This window comes from Mytilus edulis, chromosome 4 (assembly GCF_963676685.1).
Source record: "Mytilus edulis chromosome 4, xbMytEdul2.2, whole genome shotgun sequence".
In the NCBI taxonomy this organism is placed as follows: Eukaryota; Metazoa; Mollusca; class Bivalvia; order Mytilida; family Mytilidae; genus Mytilus; species Mytilus edulis.
The window spans coordinates 42896812-42916952 of record NC_092347.1 but is presented as its reverse complement, the minus strand read 5'-3'; the positions used below and the strand labels follow the sequence as shown (position 1 = coordinate 42916952).

General features: G+C 32.0%; 2 protein-coding genes across 2 annotated transcripts; both read left to right on the top strand.

The window, feature by feature from the left end:
* Nucleotides 1–392: 392 nt before the first annotated feature.
* LOC139521398 (lysostaphin-like) lies at nt 393–1136 on the top strand. Its single transcript, XM_071314876.1, has one exon. It carries the CDS (start codon nt 393–395, stop codon nt 1134–1136), a length of 744 nt encoding a protein of 247 aa, XP_071170977.1.
* On the top strand, nt 518–9126 carry LOC139521397 (uncharacterized). Its single transcript, XM_071314874.1, has one exon. It carries the CDS (start codon nt 1330–1332, stop codon nt 9124–9126), a length of 7797 nt encoding a protein of 2598 aa, XP_071170975.1. The 5' UTR covers nt 518–1329.
* Nucleotides 9127–20141: the final 11015 nt, after the last annotated feature.

Below are 20141 nucleotides of genomic sequence, written 5' to 3'. Positions count from 1 at the left end.
TGAATATTGATGTTATTTTATCACATGCTTAGTACCAAATACAGAATTTTTGTATGTTTAATAAAGGTTCCTTTCTCCTGTCTGTACTCTATATCCCATAGCTCATAGAAATATGAAAATTTTGTACTATTGCCAATAAGACAACTCTACATCCAAGTTACAATGTCTAAAAATTAAACAATTACAGGTAAAAGTGTTCCTTTAACACAAAACCTTGGCTATGATTGTTACAAAGGTATGCTTGGTGAAATTTCCTATGGCATTATTTTTTTGCTTGTTAGATTATACAATGAATTGATATTCCAGGAATTTTACTCTTTTTTATTCATTCTAATTCTCTTATAGTTGATGTCAAGGTTTTTGACTTTGGTTTTTGTTTTATTTTTTAGACAATGCCACGTAGAGGTAAAAACAAAAGTGATTTGACAAAAAGGAGAGAGAAAAGAGATAGAATCAGAGAGAAAAGAGTTAAGCAGACTGATGACAAGAACCTCATCTCCACGGTCAATCAGAGCAGCACCTCTCTAAACTGTCCGATACATAATGATCAGAGCGTCATCTCTCAAAACTGTCCTATCAATAATGATCAGAGCGTCAACTCTTTAAACTGTCCTATACAACAAGATCAGAGCGTCAACTCTATAAACTGTCATATAAATATTGATCAGAGCATCAACTCTATAAACTGTTCTAAAAACAATGATCAGAGCGTCAACTCTATAAACTGTCTTATAGTACAAGATCAGAGCGTCAACTCTATAAACTGTCCTATAGAACAAGATCAGAGCGTCAACTCTACGAACTGTCCTATAGAACAAGATCAGAGCGTCAACTCTATAAACTGTCCTATAGAACAAGATCAGAGTGTCAACTCTATAAACTGTCCTATAGAACAAGATCAGAGCTTCAACTCTATAAACTGTTCTAAAAACAATAATCAGAGCGTCAACTCTATAAACTGTCCTATAGAACAAGATCAGAGCGTCAACTCTATAAACTGTCCTATAGAACAAGATCAGAGCGTCAACTCTATAAACTGTCCTATAGAACAAGATCAGAGTGTCAACTCTATAAACTGTCCTATAGAACAAGATCAGAGCGTCAACTCAGTCTATAAACTGTCCTACAAACAATGATCAGAGCGTCAACTCTATAAACTGTTCTACAAACAATGATCAGAGTGTCAACTCTATAAACTGTCCTTATGATACTGAAACAATCAATTTAAATCCATCAATCAAATCAGATTCAAATCAATCAATCAAATCTGAATCAACTATATCAATAAATTTAAACCAAAAAGCTAAATCAATCAAACTTAATAAATCAATGAAATCAAAAGTAGATCCTGAATCATTTACACCAAAACTAGATAATGAATCAGTTGAAAAAAATCTGGAGTATGAATCAATTAAAAATGATCTGGATAACGAATCAGTTAGAATAAATCTGGATTTTGAATCTGTTGAAACAAATTATGCTTTTGAATCAAATGGAACAAATGTGGAATATGAAGCGGTTAATAGAACTCTGGATAATGAGAAGGTTAAAACAAATCCGGGCTATGAATCAAGGAAATCAAAACAGAGTTCTAAAAGCACATACAATTTAAAAGAAAAAATGGTTTCAAATTTAAATGATACAATCCAATTGGGTACTAACTTGGAAAATAAATCAAGTGATGCAAAAAATGAACACACAAATAGACTTGAATTCTTAAAGAAGATTGGGACCATAATTAATGAAAAAGAAAATATACAGATGGATTTTAACGATTTTTTAGAATTTGACCAAGATGACAATTTGCTGAAACTGTATAGTCAAAGGAACAAAAGAACAATACCTGAAAACAGTATAGAGGCTCGTAGATCACTTTTTGATAATTTGGTAGTTCAAGGTAGTTTTCATCAAGGAGATATCAGATTTGGAATTAACAGTGGGAAGCAATGTGTTGCAAACTGTTTATCAGCTCTGGCCCATAGTAAATTTAAAGATCTAAATGATTGGAACCAGATTTATTTAGACAATGTTTTGATAGATGGAAACAAAATATATAGCCGTATTCATGGTGATAATATTCATTTACTTGTAACAGACCTACCAGACATGATTGACATGTCAGGAACATTACTGAAAATATTAAGAAAAGAATCAATTACAGCTGTTGTAGATACTTCTGGGATTATAGATTTTAGTGAATTTGGAAATTCTTTACCTTTAGACCAAGCTTTACAAGAGTCTCTCATAGACTATGATGCTTGCTTCATATGTGCATATGACACTACTTTTTTAGCCTTGAAACATAATCAAGATTTATTTTTGTTTGATTCTCATGCACGAAATAAGCTTGGCTTAAAGGACAGCGATGGTAAAAGTTTACTTTTAAAGTTAAACAGTCTGGATCATCTATACCAGTATTGTTGCAACATGATTGCTGGTGCAAGTCATAATCAATGGTTTGAAGTGACAGGAGTCAGTATTTGTATTTTAGGACAAGAACCTAAGATCAAAACTAACGATGAACTTTCGGAAAGGCATAAACCATTAATCACCAGTGAATTTAGATTGTCTGAAATTTTAGAAACTGTAAACAAAGATGAGATTCCTAAAAGTCAAGAATATATTACTCAGATCAGCAATATATCACCAGAAATACTCCAGTTTAACATTAGCAGTAATGACATTGAGAACGTTAACGAAGTACACATTAATGAGGTTATTAATGATGATGAATCTGACATTGAGATATTATCTACAGCAGAATGTTTTTATGATTTCATACCCTTGAATACACTTTTAAAGAGGAAGCTTTGTAAATTTGTTAATATACCAATCAAGAAAATATCCAAACAGAAATCTACAAATTTTTATAACATCGGCCAACCAACTGCTTGCAAGACTATCACAGGTGATGGAAATTGCTTATTTCGAGCCATTTCATATTCACTCTCTAATAGACAAGAATATTTTGTAGACATACGAAGGGCAATAGTTGATCATTTGTTAAGAAATGCAGAAGTTTTCAAGTCATTTTTACAGCCAAGATTTAAAACTGTAGAAGAGCATATACAAACTCTCAGAATGAAAGAAAATAATGTATGGGGAACTGAACTGGAAATAGTAGCTTGTGCTGACCTCCTTAAAACAGACATTTATACTTTTTTTAATGGTACATGGATTAAATATTCTTCATCTCAAATAAACAGCAATAATTGTGTCAATGATCAAGCAATTTATCTTCAACATAATGGTGATGTCAATCATTATGAAGTTGTCACAGCTGTAAAACAAAAGACTGTATCACCAAATGGATTACAATCTAGACAAGAACATGAATATGACATATCAAGGAAATCTGAGGTATCAACAAAGAAAATGAAAATTGACGAAAATCAAAAAGATGACTTTCTCATCGATACTGAATCAAAAATCTTGAAAAATGAAAAAGAAAGGATCAGGTACATGACAGATGATAAATTTAGAGCGAGAAAGATAAACAATTCTAAAAGAAAATATCAGGAGAATGAAGGAATACGTTCAAAAAAAATATGTTCAGGTATTAAAAAATATGAAGAAAATGAAACATACAGAGATAATTTGATACAAGCAGGTATTCAGAAATATAAAGAAGATGAAACATACAGAGAGAATTTGATACAAGCAGGTATTCAGAAATATGAAGAAGATGAAGATTACAGAAATATCTTAATACAAGCAGGAATTGAGAAATATAAAGATGACAATGAGTACAGGGAAAAGCTGAAACAAACTAGTATACACAAGTATAAAGCAAATGAAAAGCACAAGGAACATGTAATACAAGAAAGTATACACAAGTATAAAACAGATGAAAAGCACAAGGAACATGTCAAACAAGAAAGTATACACAAGTATAAAACGGATGAAAAGCACAAGAAACATGTGAAACAAGCAAGTATACACAAGTATGCAAATGATGATGCACACAGAATTAAGATTAAACAACAAACATCAGTACGTCGTGAAAATCTTCAGATAGAAAACAAGCAAATAAATGAGGTTATAAGAAAATTTAAAGTTGAAGTTACCAAAGGTCCAGAATGTGTTTGTGCTTGTTGTTTGAGGTTGTTTTTTGAAAAACAAGTTCAGATCTGCAAGAAAGAGAATTATGATAATTCCATATTTGATTTAGTTACAACAGATAAATACCAACACAAATGTACAGATGATTGTAAGACAAATTGTGCTTTTGAAGGAACATGTAGAACAAGTCTATGGATCTGTTATACTTGTCATCGTAAAATGTTGAAAGGTAAAATACCTGCAGACTCCTTTTCAAATAGTCTATTACTAGAAGATGTTCCAGTAGAGTTAAAACAGCTTAATTCAATCGAGCAACAACTTATCGCACAGAACATTCCTTTTATGAAAATAATGGCTTTACCAAAAGGAGGACAAAAAGGGGTTCACGGACCTGTAGTGTGTGTGCCATCTGATTTGAAAAAAGTAACTTCTATATTACCCCGATCTGAAAATGAAAGTCTATTACTGAAAGTTAAGTTAAAGAGAAAGCTTAGCTACAAAGGATATGACAAATATCAATTTGTAAGACCAAACCATTTAGAGCAAGCACTTTTGTATTTAAAGGATCAAAACATATGGTATAAAGAAGTGGCTATCAACAAAGAATGGATGAATCCAATTCCTGAAGTAAATGATGATCAAGTAGTAAATGATGAATCAGAATCTGATGATACTGAGCTAGTGAGTGAAAACAAAAAAGAGGAAGAAAAAACTAAAACAACGTCCTCTACAACAGGCAATGAAAAAGATATTGAAAGCGAACCTGTTAGCTACATTGACGATAGATTACGTGGTGTTCAGTTAGATACTTGTTTACAACCTGCTGATATTGGACAAGAGGCTTTAGATTTATGCTTTGACCAAGTTTTTAACATTGCTCCAGCTGAAAATAACAGTCCTCTTAGTGTTCTCCAAGAATCAGGAATTGAAGCTAAAACTTTTCCTGTACATTTTCCAACCGGTAAAAATACATTTGATGAAATCCGTGATGAAAAACTGACAATTGGAAGGTACTTTAATCTTCGATTGATGAGTGTTGAAAATAGATTTGCAAGGGATACATCCTACATATTTTTCAGTCAATATTTAACGGAACTCAACAGTGTGATTTCAAATGTACAGATATCTCTCAGAAAAGAATGCCCTTTTTCTAAAGAGGGAAATAAAATTACTGGAGAAATGCTGTGCAATAAGGAAACCTTGAAAGAGTTGTTTAAAAAAGATGAAGCCATTAAATATTTAAAACCTATTCGAGGAACTCCCCCATACTGGCAAAGCTCACAGAAAGATATATTTGCAATGATCAGACAGTTAGGTGTGCCAACATTCTTCTGTTCTTTTTCTTCAGCAGACTTCAGATGGTCTGAAATTGTTAATACAATTTTAAAACAACAGGGTGACATGAGAAATACTGAAAATATGACATGGGATGAAAAATGTAAAGTTCTTTGTAGCAATCCTGTTACAGCAGCAAGAATGTTTAATAATAGATTCAATACATTTCTAAAGGATGTTATCATGTCAGAAGCTGAACCAATCGGGAAAATAATTGACTATTTTTACAGAGTTGAATTTCAACAAAGAGGTTCTCCTCACACCCATTGTTTGTTTTGGGTTGAAAATGCTCCAAAATATGGTGAAGATGACAATGAAGAAGTTATGAGTTTTATTGACAAGTATGTTACATGCGAGATACCAGATGAAAAGGTAGATAAAGAATTACATGACATTGTAATGGCAGTACACCAACACAGCAAAAATCATTCAAAAACCTGTAAGAAAAAAGGAACAGTATGTCGTTTTAATTTCCCAAGACCTCCTTCGACTAAAACATTCATCTCTGAACCAAGTAAACCAGATAAGGATTCTAAAAAAGACGAAAAAGAAGCAAAAGAAATATTGTCTGGATTGTGGAAAGTTATAAAAGAGCATGAAAATGAAAACTTAGATGTATCTGAAATTTTCAATAAGTCAGGTCTTACTCAAGAAAGCTTTGAAAAGTATTTTCGTTTCATCACCAATCGAAACACAGTAGTTCTTAAACGTGAGCCAAATGAAATTTACACCAATCAGTATAATCCACATCTATTAAGGGCTTGGAATGCAAACATGGACATACAATATATTTTGGATGCATTTTCCTGTGTTGTATACATTATAAGTTACATAAGTAAATCTGAACGAGAGCTAGGATTACTCCTCCAACAAACCAAAAATGAAGCTGAAGAAGGAAATTTAAATGCACAACAGACTATGAAAAAAATTGGAACTTCATACCTTCATCATAGAGAGGTTAGTGCACAAGAAGCTGTTTTTAGAGTTATTGGATTAAGGTTAAGAGAATGTTCTCGGAAAGTAGAATTTATACCTGTTGGTGAAAACCCATGTAGAATGAGCATTCCTCTAAAAGACCTTGAGAAACAACAAAGTTATAAATCTTCCAACAGGAAAAGGAGTAACAATGACAGTGAAGATGAAAATGATGATGAAAATAAAATTTGGATGAACAATTTAGTTGATAGGTATAAAGGTAGACCACATATTGCTATGTTTATCAAAATGTGCCTTGCAAGTTTTGGTTCAGAATACAGTGTGTTACTAGAGTCACAGTTACCCCAGAAAATTAATGAAGAAACAACCTTCAAACTTGATGGCAACCTTGGATATATTAGAAAGCGCACAAGAACCTCACCTGCAGTTATCAAATATCCACGTTTCTCACAGGAAACTTCTCCTGAGAAATACTTCCAAAGCATATTGCAACTATTTTTACCATACAGGCATGATGAACAGTTAAAACCTCCACTATTTAATACATATGAAAATTTCTTCACTTGTGGTAGAGTTAAGTTTACAGGGGATAATACTTTGACTTCTGTAAAGGAAATTGTTATCAAAAACATGGCAGATTTTGTGAAAACTGGTCAAGAGTTAGAGGATGCAGAAAATCAATTGCATGAAACAGATCCAAAAGAAGATGCATGGTGTGAATTATGTCCAGAATCAGAACTGAACAGAAGAGAATGTATTGATGAAGGGAAAGAAACAAGTGTAATTGAAGAAGATTTGTCAGAAGCAACAATACCAGATTTGAATAATGCAAAAAGCTCATCATCTGTTGGAACTAATCTGCTGTCAGTTTCCCTCACAAAAAATGAAATTATTCCAAGACTCAGAAGTTTGAATGTGAAACAGAGACGAATTCTCTATAAAGTGAGAGATTGGTGCATTCAGAAAGCAACTGGAAAAATACCAAAGCCTTTACATGTATTCATAACAGGAGGAGCTGGAACGGGTAAAAGTCACTTGATCAAGTGTATACAATATGAAGCAACTCGAGTATTAGCACAAACTTCAGATAATCCAGATGATCTAACAGTATTGTTAACAGCTCCAACTGGTACAGCTGCATTTAATATTCATGGATTGACGATTCACAGTGCTCTTGGAATTTTCAAATCACTTTCAGCTGATCATGCAACTCTAAGTGAAGACAAAATAAATTCACTCAGAACGAAGTTAGAAAATTTGCAAATCCTGATCATCGATGAAATTTCAATGGTCAACAAGAAATTGTTGTTTTTCATTCATGAGCGGCTTAGACAAGTGAAAAAAAGACCAGATAATTGTTTATTTGGAGGTGTTTCAATAATTGCTGTTGGCGATTTTTATCAGCTGCCACCAGTAAGAACAAAAAGGGTAGACAAATTATATGTAAACGACCCCTCTAATCCCTCAAATCACCTTTGGAATGATTTATTTGAAATTGCTGAGTTGGATGAAATTATGCGTCAACGCGAGGATAGCTTGTTTGCAGAACTTTTAAACAGGTTACGTGTTAAACAAAAAAATGAAAAATTGACTTCTTTTGATATGAGAACTTTAATAAGATGCTTAGATGATGGACACGATGAAGCCTTGCACATATACTCTACAAATGCAGAGGTTGATACTTTTAACAAGGAGATGATATTGAAATTATGTTCAGAACCAAAACTAATTGAAGCAGAAGACTATGAAAAAAACAAAACATCAGGAAAATTGACCCTGAAAAAAGTCCATTGTACAAAGTCAGACGTCTGTCTTCCAATATCTATTCTTTTAGCTGAGGGAGCAAGAGTAATGCTTATCAAGAATGAAGACACAACAGATGGTTTAGTAAATGGAGTAATGGGAACAGTAATTTCTATAAAAGACTACTCAGTTAATTCACTCCCAAGTGCCATATTTGTTTTCTTTGACAATGAAAGAGTTGGAAAAAATGCAAAGTTACAAAAAATCATCTGTGGAAAACGCTGTGTTGGTTTAAAGCCTTCAAGTGAAGACATTCCCTTAAGCACCTGTGTACGTAAACAGTTCCCATTGAAACTAGCCTGGGCTTGCACTATTCATAAAGTTCAAGGATTGACAGTTGAAGAATGTGTTGTTGATTTAAATAAATGTTTCACTTATGGTCAAGCATACGTTGCCCTTAGCAGAGTTACCTCAAAATCAGGTCTTCATATTAAAAGCATAGAATCTGAAAAACTTGACAAGAAAATTTTCTGTGATCCTGATATTGTAAAGGGTGTTGCAGAAATGACTAGATTTTTACCTGAAGTTGAGGATGAAAGAGAGGAACAGAAAGATATTGTCCAGATAATGTATCACAATATTCAAGGTTTGCAGGCTCATGCAGAAGATCTTAAACAAAATCCAGACTTTATTGGTGTCGATTTCATTTGTCTTACTGAAACCTGGGCTAATCAGGAATTTGCTTGCTTTGAAATGATTGGATATGATGGTTTTCATTTGCCGCGATCTCAAGCTTTTGAAAATGACAACTCTTACTATTCATCTTTAAAGGAAATGCAGCATGGTGGTGTGTGTGTATTTTATAAGCATTCATCAGAAACTGAACTATGCAACTTGGCCTCAAACTTGGAATGTATAATTTTCAAGATAAAAACTGAAAATATTTTAGTTGCTACGATCTACAAAACTCAGAAGTATAATGTCGGAAAATTTTTGGAGAACTTGGAGACATTAATCTGTAAGATGCAAGAATTATCAGAAAAATTGTAATTATTGGTGATTTTAATCAAGATATTTTAAAAGGATTTTATACAGTATTAAATTTCATGCAATCAAAAGGTTTCAACCAGCTTGTCAATAGTCCAACAACAGAGGGTGGTACACTAATTGATCATGTGTATGTCAGAGGATGTCCTGATATATCAGTTGCAATAATTCCCACATATTACAGCTACCATGAGGCACTTAGAATAGTACTTAAAAGTTGAAGACCCAACAAAGATTTGAACATGAAAATGTTTAAAGAAAAACAGTTTGTTTTAATTTTGATTTCAAATATTTAAAAAAAAATGTTTTAATTTTGATTTCAAACACAGAAAAAATATAAAAATAATGCCTCCTAAAGTCCAACCCTTCGTCCCCGTCGTAGGAGGCGGATATCAGCACTAACGCATAATTTAGTGCTGATAACAAACAGGGCCCTGGCAGTGAACAGTTTGGTATTGCTGAATGTGCATGAAATATTTGCAACAGCATGTTTAGCAGACAATCAGTGTAGGTGTTCTATTTATAAATTCAATGCTTTTTCATAATGCTGTGCTTTAGTCTCACCTTTTCAATCAATCACTCAAATTTGAGGAATCAAAAAATGTTGAACTTTCAATAATGATAATAAGCATCAGCATACCATTTTTTTAAAAAGTGGAAAAAAGTTTTAATGAATATCAAATTTTTTTTCAGAATAAAAATCAACATTTCTAAGACAGTTTTTCTTAGCAGTGAGGTGAGAGATTTAAATCTCCATTGTTTTAGCTCTTGTGCATTGTTTTATATATAAAAGTGCAAATGCCATGAGTCAGCAAAGAATAAAAATGTGAATCAGGTGTTTTAAGAGAATTGTTAGTTGTGACAGGTTTTTTAAATTTAAGCTGAAAAGGTACATAGACATTTTATGGGATTTTTTTGGGGGTGGAAAGACCTACAATTGTTCTCTGAACAATTGGTTTTTAATTATTATTATTAGGTCTTTCAACCTTTCAGTTGAAAGACCTATTGTTTTTGTTCTGATTATTATTTTTTTTTTTCTTCCGCCAAATTTTTTTTCCTTCACTGTTTTTTTGTTTCGCAAGATGTCGCTTAGATATATGGTATATGATATGGAACAGTTGATACGCTTCTGAAACTGACACCGTGTAACAAAAACCTTTACCATGTAAGAGTTATCTCCCCAAACACTGTTTTTCTTGTTATCTCTAAGGCTTCGCAACCGTATAAGAAACCGACAAATTTATTTTTCCAAATTGCTCGTTATATCCTCAGGATGTTCTGTTTACTTTTGATCGAAGCTATCCGGAGACTCCATATGAGCGTTATCCCCCCTTTTGTATATGATATAGGTGATATGCATTTCTAACTGGTAAACCATTAGTGATAGAGACCCAGGGTCTTTTGATTTAAGATCCTTGGTCCAAAAAAAGTAAAATTAGGTCAAGGTCAAAGGTCAAGGTCAAATTCTAAATTTTGATTTGGGCTTATTCTCACTTATTTTCATTAACTTTATAAGATATCGACAAATTATTTTTACTAAATTGTAAGTTGCGACATGTCGTAACTTATAAAATTTGGTTGCAAGGGTGCGTAGACAATAAATGGGAGTTTTCGCCCCTCTTATATTTAGAATTATGCGTAAAGTGATATTACTCATGAACCATACATATTAAGGAACTAGTGTCTTTTGATTTGAGATGTTTAGTCTATGACCTTGAAATTGAGGTCAAGGTCATAGGTTAATTGGACGTTCTAGATTTTGACCTTTGCTCGAAATTCATATTTCTACATCATAAAGCCATAGGAACTGACATTTTCAACTGAATTTTAATATTTTCATATCAAAATAGATCCTTTTTGGTTGAAAGACCTTCAATTGTTCTCTGAACAATTGGTTTTTAATTATTATTATTTTTTTTTTTTTTTTCTTCCGCCAACTTTTTTTTCCTTCGCTGTTTTTTTGTTTCACAAGATGTCGCTTAGATATTTGGTATATGATATCGAACAGTTAATGCGCTTCTGAAACTGACACCGCGTAACAAAAACCTTTACCTTGTAAGAGTTATCTCCCCAAACACTGTTTTTCTTGTGGCCACTACTACTTCGCAACCATAAAAGAAACCGACAAATTTATTTTTCCAAATTGCTCGTTATATCCTTAGGATGTTCTGTTTCATTTCAACGGAAGCTATCCGGAGACTCCATATGAGAGTTATCCCCCTTTTATATATGATATCAGTGATATGCATTTCTAACTGGTAAACTATAAGTGATAGAGACCTAGGGTCTTTTGATTTAAGATCCTTGGTCCAAAAAAATGAAAATTAGGTCAAGGTCAAATTCTTAATTTTGATTTTGGCTTATTTTCACCTTTTTTCATTAACCTTATAAGATATCAACAATTTTTTTTTACTAAATTGTTAGTTGCGACATGTCGTAACTTATAAATTTTGGTTGCAAGGGTGCGTAAACAATAAACGGGAGTTTTCGCCCCTCTTATATTAAGAATTATGCGTAAAGTGATTTTACTCATGAACCATACATATTAAGGAACTAGTGTCTTATTATTTGAGATGTTTAGTCTATGACCTTGAAATTGAGGTCAAGGTCATAGGTTAATTGGACGTTCTAGATTTTGACCTTTGCTTAAAATTCATATTTATACATCATTAAGCCATAGGAACTGACATTTTCAACTGAATTTTAATATTTTCATATCTAAATAGATCCTTATTGGTTGAAAGACCTTCAATTGTTCTTTGAACAATTGGTTTTTAATTATTATTTTTTTTTTTTCTTCCGCCTAAATTTTTTTCTTGCGTAGTATTGATGTTTCAAAAGATGTCGCTTTGATATTTGGAATATGATGTTGTATAGTTTATACGCTTTAAAAATTTACAACTGCGTAACAAAATACTTTACGCTGTAAGAGTTATCTCCCCAAACACTGTTTTTCTTGTGGCCACTACTCCTTCGCAACCGTAAAAGATTACGACAAATTTATTTTACCAAATTGCTCATTACTTCTTCAGGATTAGGATATTCATTTGGACTGAAGTTATCCGGAGACTCCATATGAGAGTTATTTCCCCTTATGCATTTGATATAAGTGATATGCGTTTCTAACTGGTAAACCATCAGTGATAGAGGCCTAGGGTCTTTGGATTTAAGTTCCTTGGTCCAAAAAAATGAAAATGAGGTCAAGGTCAAAGGTCAAGGTCATATTCTAAATTTTGATTACGGCCTATTTTCTCTTATTTTCAACAACCGTGAAAGATATTGACAAATTATTTTTACTAAATTGTGAGTTGCGACATGTTGTAACTTCTAAATTTTGGTTGGAAGGGTGCGTAAACAATAAATGAGAGTTTTCGTCCATCTTATATTTAAAATCATGCCTAAAGTGATATAACTCATTTATCATACATATTACAGACCTAGGGTCTTTTTATTTGAGGTCTTTGGTTGGTGACCTTGAAATTGAGGTCAAGGTCAAAGGTTAATAGGACGTTCTAGATTTTGACCGTTGCTTTAAATTCATATTTATACATTATAAAGTCATAGGAACTGACATTTTAGATTGATTTTTAACATTTTGATAATAAAATAGATTTCTACTTGTGGAAAGACCTTCAATTGTTCTTTGAACAATTGGTTTTTAATTATTATTTTTTTTTTTTTTTTTCTTCCGCCTAATTTTTTTCTTGCGTAGTATTGATGTTTCAAAAGATGTCGCTTAGATATTTGGAATATGATATCGTAAAGTGTATGCGCTTTTAAAACTGACAACTGCGTAACCAAATACTTTGCGTTGTAAGAGTTATCTCCCCAAACACTGTTTTTCTTGTGGCCACTACTCCTTCGCAACCGTAAAAGATTACGACAAATTTATTTTACCAAATTGCTCGTTACATCTTCAGGATTAGGCAATTCATTTGGACCGAAGCTTTCCAGAGACTCCATATGAGAGTTATTTCCCCTTATGTAAATGATATAAGTGATATGCATTTCTAACTGGTAAACCATAAGTGATAGAGACCTAGGGTCTTCAGATTTGAGGTCCTTGGTCCAAAAAAATGAAAATGAGGTCAAGGTCAAAGGTCAAGGTCATGTTCTAAATTTTGATTTTTGCTTATTTTCACTGATTTTCAAATACCGTATGAAATATCGACAAATAATTTTTCATAAATTGTTATTTGCGACATGTCCTTACTTGTATATTTTGGTTGAAAGGGTGCGCAAATAATAAATGGGAGTTTTTGCCCATCTTGTATTTAGGTTTACCCATAAAGTGATATTACTCTTTAACCAAACATATTAAAGACATTAGGTCTTTTGATTTAAGATCCTTGGTTTGTGACCTTGAAATTGAGGTCAAGGTCATTGGTTAATAGGACGTTCTAGATTTTGACCTTTGCTTTAAATTGATATTAATACATCATAAAGCCATAGGAACTAACATTTTAAACTGATTTTTCATATTTCCATATCAAAATAGATCTTTACTAGTGGAAAGACCTTCAATTGTTCTCTGAACAATTGGTTTTTAATTATTATTATTATTAAGTCTTTCCACTTTTCTGTGGAAAGACTTATTGTTTTTGTTCTGATTATTATTAGGTCTTTCCACCTTTCCGTGGAAAGACCTATTGTATTTGTTCTGATTATTATTATTAGGTCTTTCCACCTTTCCGTGGAAAGACCTATTGAATTTGTTCTGATTATTATTAGGTCTTTCCACTTTTCCGTGGAAAGACCTATTGAATTTGTTCTGATTATTATTTTTTTTTTTTTTTTTCTTCCGCCTAAATTTTTTTCTTGCGTAGTATTGATATTTCAAAAGATGTCGCTTAGATATTTGGAATATGATGTCGTATAGTTTATACGCTTTAAAAATTTACAACTGCGTAACAAAATACTTTACGTTGTAAGAGTTATCTCCCCAATTACTGTTTTTCTTGTGGCCACTACTCCTTCGCAACCGTAAAAGATTATGACAAATTTATTTTACCAAATTGCTCGTTACTTCTTCAGGATCAGGATATTCATTTGGACCGAAGCTATCCGGTGACTCCATATGAGAGTTATTTCCCCTTATGCATTTGATATAAGTGATATGCGTTTCTAACTGGTAAACCATCAGTGATATAAGCCTAGGGTCTTTGGATTTAAGTTCCTTGGTCCAACAAAATTAAAATAAGGTCAAGGTCAAAGGTCAAGGTCATATTCTAAATTTTGATTTTGGCTTATTTTCTCTTATTTTCAACAACCGTGAAAGATATTGACAAATTATTTTTACTAAATTGTGAGTTGCGACATGTTGTAACTTATAAATTTTGGTTGGAAGGGTGCGTAAACAATAAATGAGAGTTTTCGCCCATCTTATATTTAAAATCATGCCTAAAGTGATATAACTCATTAACCATACATATTACAGACCTAGGGTCTTTTTATTTGAGGTCCTTGGTTGGTGACCTTGAAATTAAGGTCAAGGTCAAAGGTTAATAGGACGTTCTAGATTTTGACCTTTGCTTTAAATTCATACTTATACATTATAAAGTCATAGGAACTGACATTTTAGATTGATTTTTAATATTTTGATAATAAAATAGATCTTTACTTGTGGAAAGACCTTCAATTGTTCTTTGAACAATTGGTTTTTAATTATTATTATTATTATTTTTTTTTTTATTTTTCTTCCGCCTAAATTTTTTTCTTGCGTAGTATTGATATTTCAAAAGATGTCGCTTAGATATTTGGAATATGATGTCGTATAGTTTATACGCTTTAAAAATTTACAACTGCGTAACAAAATACTTTACGTTGTAAGAGTTATCTCCCCAAACACTGTTATTCTTGTGGCCACTACTCCTTCGCAACCGTAAAAGATTACGACAAATTTATTTTACCAAATTGCTCGTTACATCTTCAGGATTAGAATATTCATTCGGACCGAAGCTATCCGGAGACTCCATATGAGAGTTATTTCCCCTTATGCATTTGATATAAGTGATATGTGTTTCTTACTGGTAAACCATCAGTGATATAGGCCTAGGGTCTTTAGATTTGAGGTCCTTGGTCCAAAAAAATGAAAATAAGGTCAAGGTCAAAGGTCAAGGTCATATTCTAAATTTTGATTTTAGCTTATTTTCTCTTATTTTCAACAACCATGAAAGATATTGACAAATTATTTTTACTAAATTGTGAGTTGCGACATGTTGTAACTTATAAATTTTGGTTGGAAGTGTGCGTAAACAATTAATGAGAGTTTTCGCCCATCTTATATTTAAAATCATGCCTAAAGTGATATAACTCATTAACCATACATATAACACACCTAAGGTCTTTTTTATTTGAGGTCCTTGGTTGGTGACCTTGAAATTGAGGTCAAGGTCAAAGGTTAAAAGGACGTTCTAGATTTTGACCTTTGCTTTAAATTCATATTTATACATTATAAAGTCATAGAAACTGACATTTTAGATTGATTTTTAATATTTTGATAATAAAATAGACCTTTACTTGTGGAAAGACCTTCAATTGTTCTTTGAACAATTGGTTTTTAATTATTATTATTATTATTATTTTTTTTTTTTTTTTTCTTCCGCCCAATTTTTTTCTTGCGTAGTATTGTTGTTTCATAAGATGTTGCTTAGATATTTGGAATATGATATCATGTAGTTTATACGCTTTAAAAACTGACAACGGCGTAACAAAATACTTTACGTTGTAAGAGTTATCTCCCCAAACACTGTTTTTCTTGTGGCCACTATTCCTTCACAACCGTAAAAGATTACGACAAATTTATTATACCAAATTGCTCGTTACATCTTAAAGATAAGGATATTCATTTGGACCGAAGCTTTATGAAGACTTCATATGAGAGTTATTCCCCCTTTTTCATTTGATTCAAGTAACATGCATTTCTAACTAGTAAACCATAAGTGATAGAGACCTAAGGTCTTTAGATTTGAGGTCCTTGGTCCAAAAAAATGAAAATGAGGTCAAGGTCAAAGGTCAAGGTCATATTCTAAATTTTGATTTTGGCTTATTTTCACTTATTTTCAAATACCGTATGACATATCGACAAATAATTTTTCATAAATTGTTAGTTGCGACATGTCCTTACTTGTATATTTTTGTTGAAAGGGTGCGCAGACAATAAATGGGAGATTTTCCCCATCTTACATTTAGAATTACGCCTAAAGTTATATCACTAATTAACCAAACTTATTAAAGACATAGGATCCTTTGATTTAAGGTCCTTGGTTTGTGACCTTGAAATTGAGGTCAAGGTCATAGGTTAATAGGTCGTTCTAGATTTCGACCTTTGCTTTAAATTCATATAAATACATCATAAAGCCATAGGAACTAACATTTTAAACTGATTTTTGATATTTCAATATCAAAATAGATCTTTACTAGTGGAAAGACCTTCAATTGTTCTCTGAACAATTGGTTTTTAATTATTATTATTATTATTATTATTTTTTTTTTTCTTCCGCCTAATTTTTTTCTTGCGTAGTATTGTTGTTTAATAAGTTGTCGCTTAGATATTTGGAATATGATATCGTATAGTTTATACACTTTAAAAATTTACAACTGCGTAACAAAATACTTTACGTTGTAAGAGTTATCTCCCCAAACACTGTTTTTCTTGTGGCCACTACTCCTTCGCAACCGTAAAAGATTACGACAAAATTATTTTACCAAATTGCTCGTTACATCTTCAGGATTAGGATTTTAATTTTGACTGAAGCTATCCAGAGACTCCATATGAGAGTTATTCCCCCTTATGTATGTGATATAGGTGATATGCGTTTCTAACTGGTAAACCATCAGTGATATAGGGCTACGGTGTTTGGATTTAAGTTCCTTGGTCCAAAAAAATGAAAATAAGGTCAAGGTCAAAGGTCAAGGTCATATTCTAAATTTTGATTTTGGCTTATTTTCTCTTATTTTCAACAACCGTGAAAGATATTGACAAATTATTTTTACTAAATTGTGAGTTTTGACATATTGTAACTTATAAATTTTGGTTGGAAGGGTGCGTAAACAATAAATGAGAGTTTTCGCCCATCTTATATTTAAAATCATGCCTAAAGTGATATAACTCATTAACCATACATATTAAAGACCTAGGGTCTTTTTATTTGAGGTCCTTGGTTGGTGACCTTGAAATTGAGGTCAAGGTCAAAGGTTAATAGGACGTTCTAGATTTTGACCTTTGCTTTAAATTCATATTTATACATTATAAAGTCATAGGAACTGACATTTTAGATTGATTTTTAATATTTTGATTATAAAATAGATTTGTACTTGTGGAAAGACCTTCAATTGTTCTTTGAACAATTGGTTTTTAATTTTTATTTTTTTTTCTGCCAACTTTTTTTTCCTTCGCTGTTTTTTTGTTTCACAAGATGTCGCTTAGATATATGGTATATGATATAGAACAGTTAATGCGCTTCTGAAACTGACACCGTGTAACAAAAACCTTTACCTTGTAAGAGTTATCTCCCCGAACACTGTTTTTCTTGTGGCCACTAAGGCTTTGCAACCGTAAAAGAAAGCGACAAATTTATTTTTCCAAATTGCTCGTTATATCCTCAGGATGTTCTGTTTTATTTTGACGGAAGCTATCTGGAGACTCCATATGAGAGTTATCCCCCCTTTTATATATGATATAAGTGATTTGCATTTCTAACTAATAAACCATTAGTGATAGAGACCTAGGGTCTTTAGATTTAAGATCCTTGGTCCAAAAAAATGAAAATTAGGTCAAGGTCAAAGGTCAAGGTCAAATTCTAAATTTTGATTTTTGCTTATTTTTACTTATTTTCAATTACTTTATAAGATTTTGACAAAATATTTTTACTAAATTGTTAGTTTCGACATGACGTAACTTATAAATTTTGATTGGAAGGGTGCGTAGACAATAAATGGGAGTGTTTGCCCCTCTTATATTAAGAATTATGCGTAAGTTGATATTACTCATGAACCATAATTAATACAGATCTGGGGTCTTTTGATTTGGGATTCTATGTTGATGACCTTGAAATTGAGGTCAAGGTCATAGGTTATTTGGACGTACTAGATTTTGACCTTTGCTCGAAATTCATATTTATACATCATAAAGCTATAGGAACTGACATTTTCAACTGAATTTTAATATTTTCATATCAAAATACATCCTTATTGGTTGAAAGACCTTCAATTGTTCTCTGAACAATTGGTTTTTAATTATTATTATTTTTTTTTTTTTTCTTCCGCCTAATTTTTTTTCTTGCGTATTATTGATGTTTCAAAAGATGTCGCTTAGATATTTGGAATATGGTATCGTATAGTTTATACGCTTTAAAAATTTACAACTGTGTAACAAAATACTTTACGTTGTAAGAGTTATCTCCCCAAACAATGTTTTTCTTGTGGCCACTACTCCTTCGCAACCGTTAAAGATTACGACAAATTTATTTTACCAAATTGCTCGTTACATCTTCAGGATTAGGATATTCATTTGGACCGAAGCTTTACGGAGACTCCATATGAGAGTTATTCCCCCTTTTCCCTTAAATTAAGTGATATGCATTTCTAAATGGTAAACCATAAGTGATAAAGACATAGGGTCTTTAGATTTGGGGTCCTTGGTCAAAAATAATAAAAATGAGGTCAAGGTCAAAGGTCAAGGTCATATTCTAAATTTGATTTTGGCTTATTTTCAAATACCTTATGACATATCGACAAATAATTTTTCATAAATTGTTAGTTGCGACATGTCCTTACTTGTATATTTTGATTGAAAGGGTGCGCAGACAATAAATAGGAGTTTTTGCCCATCTTACATTTAGAATTACGCGTAAAGTGATATTACTAATAAACCAAACATATTAAAGACCTTGGGTCTTTTGATTTAAGGTCCTTGGTTTGTGAACTTGAAATTGAGGTCAAGGTCATAGGTTAATATGACGTTCTAGATTTTGACCTTTGCTTTAAATTCATATAAATACATCATACAGCCATAGGAACTAACATTTTAAACTGATTTTTAATATTTCAATATCAAAAAAGATCTTTTCTAGTGGAAAGACCTACAATTGTTCTCTGAACAATTGGTTTTTAATTGTAATATCCTTTTGGCCTGGCTCGGTTCTGCGTCCTGTCAATATGTTGTTGTACTGTGGTAATATTTTGCACTGTTGTCTTTCATGTTTTCTTCTCCTTTTGTTTGCTTATGTGCTTGGTCTTTGTGCCATTTTGTTTTCTTTGTTTACAAATATGCTTGTTTTATATTGATTAAGATTATAATACAATTTTGATTATTTGCCCGTATTTATAACAATTTTACCTATTATGTCTGTTTGTTTTGTTAACACATTGTTTTCATCTGAATTTCTTGCTACTATCATACAAGTGATCAGTTTGGCTAGCTAATAAAACAGATTTTTCAACCATTTTCTAAACCTCTTGCGTGTACCTATTAGGAATATGACAGATTGTTTCCATTAGTTTGATTTTTTTCAGCTTTTGGTTATACGAATTGATCTTTATTTATTTTTTTAAGTCATATAAAAAGTCTATCTTGAAATTTAAATGTTATGGAAATTATTGAACCAATGTATGCATATATATTATACTAAGGCTTTTATTCTCCTTTTTTATAATGTCTATTATTTATAAAAAATAAAAACAAATCACGTTCAAAGCGTGACTAATAAGTGAATTCAAAGAGCAATGAAATACGTTAGTTTTATATATTTGCCATGTGTTTCATTTTGTTAATTAAAAAAAACCAATCTCCCGTTTACAATAAGTTAAACGTCATAAATACCTCATAAAAATTAACTATTCATAGATACCAGGACTAAATTTTGTATGTACGCCAGACGCGCGTTTCGTCTACAAAAGAATCATCAGTGACGCTCGAATCCAAAAAAGTTAAAAAGGCCAAATAAAGTACGAAGTTGAAGAACATTGAGGACCAATATTCCTAAAAGTTTTGCCAAATACAGCTAATGTAATCTATG

What these genes read in the sequence shown, in the direction of transcription:
- LOC139521398 (XM_071314876.1), top strand. Translation starts at nt 393, where the DNA reads ATGCCACGTAGAGGTAAAAACAAAAGTGATTTGACAAAAAGGAGAGAG.
- LOC139521397 (XM_071314874.1), top strand. Translation starts at nt 1,330, where the DNA reads ATGAAATCAAAAGTAGATCCTGAATCATTTACACCAAAACTAGATAAT.